Source organism: Oryzias latipes, chromosome 12 (assembly GCF_002234675.1).
Source record: "Oryzias latipes chromosome 12, ASM223467v1".
NCBI lineage: Eukaryota > Metazoa > Chordata > Actinopteri > Beloniformes > Adrianichthyidae > Oryzias > Oryzias latipes.
This window is the reverse complement of record NC_019870.2, coordinates 5,467,977-5,477,955: the sequence shown is the minus strand read 5'-3', so window position 1 is coordinate 5,477,955 and position 9,979 is coordinate 5,467,977. Positions and strand designations below refer to the sequence as shown.

At 40.2% G+C, this 9,979-nt stretch overlaps 1 protein-coding gene across 1 annotated transcript; it reads left to right on the top strand.

Moving 5' to 3' along the window:
- Positions 1-2,935: 2,935 nt before the first annotated feature.
- foxd1 (forkhead box D1) lies at positions 2,936-3,982 on the top strand. Its single transcript, NM_001160452.1, is given in 1 exon segment — positions 2,936-3,982. A coding segment is annotated over 1 exon segment (1,047 nt).
- The last annotated feature ends 5,997 nt before the right edge of the window (positions 3,983-9,979 follow it).

Below are 9,979 nucleotides of genomic sequence, written 5' to 3'. Positions count from 1 at the left end.
GGGTTTTTCAGCCCCGAGTTTGGTTTTGCAGGTGTAGATCGTGCAGATCAGCCAAACGCTTTGAAAAAAACACTTATTAAATAACACTTAAAAACCGTTTTTAAACTCATTGTTTTGACTTAAGTGTTATCAAAGAAGTAAAATGTTTTATTTTAATGATTTTGATGCGGAAAGATCATTTTTTGGAATGAGGTGATTTGACTTGAACAGCAGTTTTAATGTGTTATCAATATTGTGCAACATGGGTGCAATATTGTCAAGTTGTGTATCTTTAACAAATTCTTCCTTGTAAATTTAGTTTACAATCCAACCCCAATCATTTTTTTCATTTTTTTTTTTGGTTCTGAGTGGTCTTTTAACTATGATAATGTCGTCTTGAGCTAAAAAATACAAAACAACAAAACAAAACAAAAAAAAACAACAACTACAAAAGACAAAAAATATAATAAAATAGTTGGGAAATAGTAAAATAATTTTTGGCTTACTTCTTGGAGCATTTTCCTTCAAAACACTCCAGTAAATGGTTTTCTTTTAAATGAGAGGGAGACCTAAATATGTGTATACTTCCATAGTTTTAATACTTTTGATTTAATTCATTGATGGCTACAGGAAAAGTCTATCATGGCCTCTCTGCAGATCTGAAAGCAAACTGCAGCTGGCCCTGGAAAGCTGAATCATCTTTGCTTGGGAGAGCTTTACAAGACTTTCATGGCTAGAAAAACTATGATGTACACAACAAATTGTACAAAATCAAGAAGTCACTCATTTCTTTAAACTCTAAAGTCAGATATAAACTTAAAACATATAACATGTTTCTTCTATCTTAATGACTTTGCTTTACTTTGAATTAGTTTCTAATTTAGCTGTGTTCAAACATTTATTTAAAAAAGAGTTTCTGTAAATGGCTACCCTTAATCTAGTAAACCCAAACTATAGAAGTGAAGGTATTATATATATACAGTCAACAGGTGTGGGAAACCTCTCCAGAACTTCATCAAATGAGAACTGATGCACACCATTTTTATCACAGATTTAATTTCATACCTGTTGCTATTAATAATAAAGAAAAATCTGGCAAAAAAACAAAACAAATATTAAGACTTTGATAATCTGATAACCTTCAGGGAAGTTAATGTATACAAATCTGGTTAAAAATGCCTATAATAATGACTTTCTACTTTAAAACATATTCATGTTGCTAAATAAGCTCAAGCTTGCAAGGATGATTGCTTTGTAGTTATATGCATATATTTTTAAATAAAATAATTCAATGCACCATCCTTTGATGAATTAATCGTAATTTCTATTCGTTTTGAAAAACATAATACAAGGATCTTGATCTCAGCTGTTCTGCAGTTTGTTTCCCGGCACACTGATGTACTGACAGCTGACCGCTAGATGGCGCCAAAAAGGAGAAATCCCAGAATCTCAGAGATTTTCAAGCCTTGTGCTGGAGAAACACAAGCATCACTTTTCTTTTAAGCAATCACTTTTATGTAACCTAGATGTTGCTCCATTCTGTTTTTAAACCATCATATAAATGATAAATTAAACAAAACGCACGCTCTTTCACTTTCTTAATTGAAAAGCCGATCAGTGTCCATGCTAAAGCTTTTGTCAAGTTTATTTATTTGTGTGAATTTATACAAGTATATATATATATATATATATATATATATATATATATATATATATATATATATATATATATATTTGTTTTAAGTGAAAATGTATTTCTAATGAAGTAAATACGTATTTAATATAGTAGAGACATACGTGTTTTTATCCTGAACACTTTCAGAATGATTCATTAAAATATTTTTAAATGTATAATTAAACTTGCTTAACAAAAAAATTCCGATTTGACCTAAATAATCTAGACTTCTAATGAAAAAACTCAATTTATATATATATATATATATATATATATTTATGTTTTTTTGAGAAGTTTCTTTTGTATAGGCGCGCGCGTCCTGCTTACATGTTAAACGCAGATTTTCCGCAGCGTTACTCCTCCTGGCGCATGTCTAATCTCTCCCATTTAATAACAAAACTTAAAAAACACCGTTTTAATATTTTAAAGGCTTTGGCGCTAAATTAAAACTATTGACACCAGAACCCACAGATCCCTCTTTTACGCGGCGCGTAAAAGGCCTCGTATGTGGGGCTTTCAAGCTCTGCGTGACCTGTGACTGATTCTACTTTACAGCTATTACCAATGGCTGGCGGACAATCTCGTGAACCAGCAGATCACGCAAACCGGATTGCCTGAATGTGGTGCACCACACCCTGGCAGTGGAATCCAACCCATTTAAAAGGACCAGTCTTTTCAAAATAAAACTCCTAAGAGTTTGTTTTACGCCGGAAATGTTTGCTGAAGTCCTATAAAGATTGTGTGATAGTAAATTATTTTAATGACACATTAAAACAAAGGAATCCGGGCACGATTTTAGTCGCATTTTCTCCAAAAAGCGTTTTTTTTATTTTAAAAACTGTATTATCTTTTTGCAGATTATTGCTTCAAATGTCAATTTCCGATTAGTACTGCAAACCAGAAAAAGGGAGACCAGGCCAAATATAAATTAAAAAAGTGTTCCCTCACAGTTAATTCACAGTTAATTTTCTTGTTATTTTTTTCCGCCTCTCCTCTCAATTGCGTTTGTGACGTTTCCTCGTCATGTGATCAGGCGGTCACATAAAAACCAGGCAAAGATCCGCCCCTTGGGTGAATCTGGTCAGTCCTATTTGTCGGGTTCTGCGTGCAGCTTTCACTCCCGCGTCGCTTCTTCGTAAAGAAAAGCTTTAAACATATGGAAACAGAAGCAGGGCTTTCTCTCAGGCGCGCGCTCACCCCTTCTCCTCATCACACGAGTTTTTGACGCTCGTGCTGCATCCCACCGTCCTCCTCCTCCGCTGGCGTCGGGACGCACGAGCCATGACTCTGAGCGCAGAGATGTCGGATGCCTCCATCCTCTCGGAAGAGACCGACATCGACGTGGTCGGGGAAGGCGAAGATGGGGACCACCAGACGCGCTCCTGCGCGGAAGAGGTGGCGCAGATGCACGACGGCATCCTGCTGACCGGCTCTCCATCTCCATGTCTGGACAGCTCCACCGCCTCCAGGGATACCTACAAGCCGGCGGGTAAGAACACCCTGGTGAAACCCCCGTACTCCTACATCGCCTTAATCACCATGGCCATCCTGCAGAGCCCCAAAAAACGCCTGACCCTCAGCGAGATCTGCGACTTCATCAGCAACCGCTTCCCTTATTACAGGGAGAAGTTCCCCGCCTGGCAGAACTCCATCAGACACAACTTATCCCTCAATGACTGCTTTGTCAAGATTCCGAGGGAGCCCGGGAATCCCGGGAAGGGGAACTACTGGACTCTGGACCCGGAGTCGGCTGACATGTTTGACAATGGGAGCTTTCTGAGGCGCAGGAAACGCTTCAAGCGGCAGCAGGCGCAGGACCTGCTGCTGCGGGAGCACAACGGCTTTCTCCCCGCCGCTGCGTACGGTTACGCACCTTACGGCTGCGGCGGATACGGCCTGCAGCTGCAGTCCTACCACACACACTCCGCGCTCTTTGCTTTCCAGCAGCAGCAGCAGCAGCAGCACTCCAGGCATTCACACACAGGAACCCTTATCCCCTCACCTTCTCTGATGCCCCCCAGCACGGACTTAACCAGAAGTGGTCGCTTTTATCCCCAGCTGGGCTCCAGTCTGGGCTCCTCCGGCACGCAGGCTGCGTCCCCGGCGCACAAGTCCGGTTCCCCGGTGCAGCGCTCCCCCTTCTCCATAGAGAGCATAATCGGAGACTCGCTCAGCCCCTCGCGGACTTCTCCGGTCGTTGTCCCGGTCTTACCCTCGTCGTTGGGGCTCTCAGGGGCCGCTCAGCCGCAGACGGTCCACCCCGGAGCGGTTTTACACCCAGTCGAAAACTTTCCGGGCAGAGTGGCGGGAGGCACCGGCGCCTGCTGAAAAATAAATAACTGACCAAGAAACTTTTGAAAAGATATCAACAAAAACACAAAAACGCCCCTCTGTGAAGGTAGGAGGATTTTTGTACGTTTGTTTTAAAAGCGCGCAGCTGAATGACGGACATGCAGAACACAAATTGTGCCTATATTCATGCTGTTTATGAAGATAGCCTATATATTTATGTTATGAATTTTTTTCTCTCAGTGTGAATCAGACTCTTTTGATGACAAACTGTTCCTGTTTTTATTTTCCATGAGGTGATTCAGTCACTGCGTCTCAGGACTTAACCTATCCTAAATGATCACATGTTAATAAGTCATGTGCTAATTCACGTTTTGGTGTCAAACACAAACATGTTTTGTAAAATCAAAACTTAAAAGTTTGGAGGTTTTGATTTGAATTTTGTATTAAAAAAGAAAGAACGAACATTTATAATAATGATTATATGCAGTGTGTTCATTTCAGTTATAAAACATTGTACATTTTTGGCAAGCATTGTGTAACTGAAGTGTGATATTTTTACAATTTGTTTTACAACTAAAATAAATATCATTTTGCAAGAAAACAAACGGAAATGTATTGATTTCTGGGGCCTTTTTGCGCACGCGTGTTTGGAGATTCGTGTTTCATCCTCATTTTTGTGCACTTCATGGTTGCTTTTGGACTTAGCTTTTTTTTAAGTTCAGTGGCTGTTGGATACTTTTTTTTGCGTTTCCATTTGACCTTTCCCACACTTATCCTTGTTAATTACAGTAAGCGGACATGGAGGGTGTCAGCCGGGTGAGACAACAAGGGGCCGCATTTTGCAACGTTTGCAGCTGTGTTGATGTCGACAGCTGCGCCACATTTGGAGGAAACTCTCCTCAAGCTGAATATTTCATTATCTGCTCCCGTTTGACACGTGAAATTGGGATCCTGTGGGGGTCAGCTTGGGCTGAGACTGTAAAATCCACACGTTGGTTTATAGTTTTTCCTCATATTTCTTCAATGAAAAACCAAAGAAACTGCGCATTTTACGCAAAATCCTGCTCGGTTTCCAGCTCTCCTGCTGTCACATTTGCTGTCGCGATGCTGCACGTCAAGACCTCTCAGTGTAAAATTTTCATCAGCCCTTTATGCGGCCTTTACTGTACACTTCCGTGACTGGATGTGCGCTCCCGCCGTCTGTGTCCACTGAGCCAAAACAAACGTGTAGTAGATGGCTAAATCGGTGCAGCGCTTTAGAGCCAGTTCAGTAGGCCACGAGAGGACAGCTATTGCGTGATGATGCAACACGCAATGAGAGAGAGAAAGACAGCCAGGCGCGCACGCACCAAAGAGGAAGAGGAGGAGGAGGAGGAAAGGGGCAGCAGGGAAGAAGGTCAGCTGGACTGTTTGTTCACTTGAGGTGAAACAGGAAGATTTGGAGTTTGGGACGCAGATTTACGTCATTCCCTACAATCATTAAAGAGGGATGAGGACAGAGAATGCACACATCGAGTAACTTTGCATATTATGAAAAAACATGTTGCCCATAATTAACCTTAATTTCCCATCAAGTGCGCGTTTTGTGACACGTGGAGGTAGTGCGGAGGAAGTTGTAACGAGTTTGCGTATATATAAGGGTGGTTGTTTTGTTTTTACGCTCCATTTGCAGAAATCGCGCTGTCTGGGAGCTAAAACCTGAAGGAACGAAGGCCGTTTTTCTCGAGGAAGGCCCAAAGTTGGCATCACATAAAATGTACCTGAACGCAACTTTTAGAGGAAATCTAATAGCTTTCCCTTTATTTGGCAGCTTTCCGGTCAATCCGTTGTGGCTAAGCCCAAAATGTGTATTTTTCCTGTGTTGCTGTTAGATAAAGACAGAAGAAAATGCTACAATATTTTGAAAAATCATACACTCATAATATAAATACATTATAATACATTTAATATATTTTAAATGTGTCATATTTACGCACTTGAAACATCTTCCGATCATTGTTGTCGGTGTTTATTTCATATAATTCCCACCAATTTTTACCGCTTCTTTACATTTTTGAGTCCTTACCTATAGAACACGTCCACACAATCAAATAAAAAGGGTAATTTGGAAACAAAATTTCAAAAAAAAAAACTGATTCTGCGTGTAACAACGAGGTTTCCACAAATTGCTGGACTGATCTTGTTAAATGTTTTGTCGGGAGCCGAGTAAAGGTATAATCCCAGTGCTTAAAAAGGCAGCTTTAGATGTCCTGGATCATGTGGCCATCAGCCTCCTTGAGCATGACTGAGGCTCAGTTAGCAGTTTATCCTGCTGGGTCACAGGTCATGAAACACAACACTCACAGAGGAGACACTGGCTGCTGCGTAAAATGCGCAAAAGCGGCTCACAGTTATTATTCATGAGCGGAGAGAAATAGAAGTAAATAAAATCTATTGGGACGTTTTACTTTAATAATGGAGCAGAATTTTGCTTTGAACACAAACTGACGCAAAAATCTGAAAAATCAGACGTGCAAATTGGGATATATCGCATGTTTCAGTTTAAAAGTAACAAACAAACAAACAAACAAACAATAAATAAAAACATAAACACACTAATGATTGTAAGTAAAATATGACTTAATTGTTTTTTACATTTTCTGTTTTAAACTATTGGGATTTTATTTTGGTTTCTGAAATATTACGTGACCCAAAACGTAACAATTAATTTCAGCTTTTTCTTAAAACCACAAATATTAAAAAAATAATGCAGAAAAATACGGTTTGTTGAATTACAATGTCTTTATTTACTTTCTGAAAATATAAGTTACAACATATTTATTAAAAAAACCTCCCCAAATTGCATCGTTTATATTTTTGAAATATTATTAAAATATCATTTTTCATTTGTTTTATTTTGAAAAATGTGAACAGAAAAATGTGGGTCAAAAAATTAAATTGGAAATTATGTTGAAAAAAAATCACTTGAATAAGAAAAAAAATATCACAATTGATTATAAAGTTAATAAATAAATTATGGACATGATTACTGTATTATTAATATATTTAATAAAAACTTGGAACAGTGTCTTTCTTAAATACAGGGGGAGTACTATATTACCTCCCACCTCATAAAAAGCCAGAAATAATAGACCCAAAATTCTACTTTTTAAAATATGCCAACTTAACCCTGATGTCTTCAAACTTTATTTAAAAAAAACACATTTCATGCAACTGAAAGTGCTTATCTACTATCTCAATTCTACCATATTTGACCTCTGAAATGACCAATATTTATATTTTTCTTCTCTTTGAATGATTCAGAAAATATTTCATTCTGAAATCTAAATTTTTGAAATTTGAGGGAAGCTAACTGCTTTGAAACTTGTTACTTTAAGATTTACCTTTGTACAACTTCAACTCTTTGTTGGATTAAAACTGCTGCTTTTTTAAATTACAAAATATATACTTTTTTGGTGTTGCTAAACTAGAAATGGGTGATAAGAAGGAATGAAATGATTCAAAAGAATGAGGTGCAGAAAGTCTCCATCTGCTGTTAAGAATGAGTCCTCTCTTTAATCCCGTCTCTCCAAAAGCAGCTCTGCTTTCCACCCCATTAAAAAGTTTGGGAACTAATGGCTCCTTTGCATATTATCCTAATTAGAGGCCGCTCAGGACCTCAGGGACCGTCTTTTTCTCTTTTCCTGTGATGCCATCCCTGTTTTCTTCTTTTTGTCAGAGCAAAGCTTCCTTTATCTTGACGCAAAGTTGTCTCCATCCTGCAAAAGACCAGCATGCAGCAGCAGAAATGAGCAAAAGCATGGGGAGAATTTTAACAGCAAAAAAAAAAAGAAAACAAAAGAGATGCATGAAGTGCCGTTTGACAGTGGGATTGAGGAGCCTGGCTTGGGGCCACCTCAGTGCAGACGGGCCGGGGGAGAAACTCTGAGCTATCACCACATCATGAAGTGCAAGCTCATACGTCCTTACACATAATTTATTTAGCTCGAAAACTTTTTGGGGTGTTTTTATTTATTCTACGTCTTGCCTGTCTCACCCCGGTGTGAACCTTCAGATCCGGCATCTGCCGCAGAATTATGTTGCAGCCTCTCACCGCATTTTTCACTTTTTTAGCCCTGCGCGTGTTTGCTTTGGCATGCTATGGACTCATGCAAACAACCCGGGCTCGTAGCTTATCCATCACGCTTGTGCAGAATGTGATGATAAAATAACAGGCAGCTTGAAACAAACCATTTGTTACAGGCAGATTTATTATTCTGTCCACTTGAAACGAAGCACAGAGGTTACTTGGAAAACTCCTACTTAGGTTACAACAATAAACAGAAGAGAAATGGGCCTCTTTTTCTTCATGGTCACTCCAAAGAGCCAGGAGCTGGGCAGCTGTGGGATGTCACTGCAACATCCTCTGACCATTTGCATCCCAAACCCCATTAAGCATCCGTGCCTTCACTAAGGAAGCCCTGCTTTGACTACCAGCTTCAGGCATGATTACTTACATGCAACAACGCCTTTCGGTCATAAACACTTCAGCGAGCCCCAGCAGCCCGTTCATCATGGCGACACCCACAGGTAACCCAAACCGAGAGCACTCGGAAATAGACGGGAATCTGCACAACGAAGCGACAATGTGTGTTTAAAGTAGATGGAGTGTGCTTTTGTTTTCCTTCTGCATGTCCTGCATGAAGTCACGGATAACTCAGTAATGAAGGCCTTGTCACTCAAAAGGAAAAAACATCACTGGAAGCCACCCATGTGGCTCCCGACTTTCCCTCCTTAAATATCCTCCCCCCAAGCATTCCCTTCTGTTTGCCTTCTTTCCATCCTCCTCCTCCAGCTCCCTTTCCCTCTCATTGACTCCACCGCAGAGTGTCTACATGGCAGATGACTCGCTTCTCCTCGAGGAGCAGGGGGAAACGCCAGAGTCGGGCCTTTAAGTGGCTGGTTTGAGCCGTCCCCTCAATTGACTTATTATGTTTTTTTTTTTGGAAAGCCGCCCAAATCCGTTCCACTCTTCGACAGACATCTCGCACAGCAACGCATCGACCCACAATTAGATCCAGAGATTTACACACACACGACTCTGCCAGAATGTGTGCCACATAAAAGTTGGAACCCAAACTCCCTGCAACATATTAAGAATCTTTGATTTCCTGTGAGCACGCTGAGTGGCTGTGAGACGCCTTCGAAGCCAAAATCGCCAACTCAGGTCCTTTTTTTTTTAATGCCGTCACGATTAGCTAATCCCAAAATTGATTTGTGGAGTTCTGAGAAATGTGCACCAGCTCACGGGAGTAATTGAATGTTTATTTTCCAACACATTCTGAATGTTTATAAGAAAAACTCACAGTCAGTCTCGACTGTCATCTTAGAGGAATTTTCCAGCTTAGCTTTTCACCAAACTGTTCTCCATTTCCTCCTTTCTCCTGCAGTTTTGATGAATGAAAACATGCACCTACTGCGCAACACCAATGTTGGCTCTCTCAAAGGGAGAGGGAGGGGAGTGAAAGTGTAAAAACACCTTCAATCCTGCTTAAACTCTCTTGTTGTCGTGAGAAGAAAGGTTAAAACCCCCATTAGTACGACCAACTTTCCAGATTTTCTTTGCTCTGCACTTCCTGGCACGGTGCTGGGTGCTTCCTCCGTCCTTTCACAACATTTTCAGGGGCCTCTATGAAAGCATGACTCTAGGATTTCTGCCATTTCTAGAGCTATCCCTGCTGGACAGCAATAGATTCAGAGCACCAAGTGATAAGCTGCATTCAACTTATTTTAAAGATCCACTCCTATGAAAATGGTGTTTCTGGTGTTTCTAACATGTCCTTGTAGCATTTTTCTGATGATGGAGGATACATGTAAAGAAAATTAAGCTTAAAATTGTATTTCTGAGTATATCTTTATTCTAATCATTGTAAATCAGGAGCAGATGAAAACAGGCAGTTTAAAAAAAAAGAGCGTTTTTATGACGCTGAAAAAACGCCGGGTGGGCAACAAATTCTCTGCTCTGCTCCATTCTGATGCATCCACTTGTAGAGG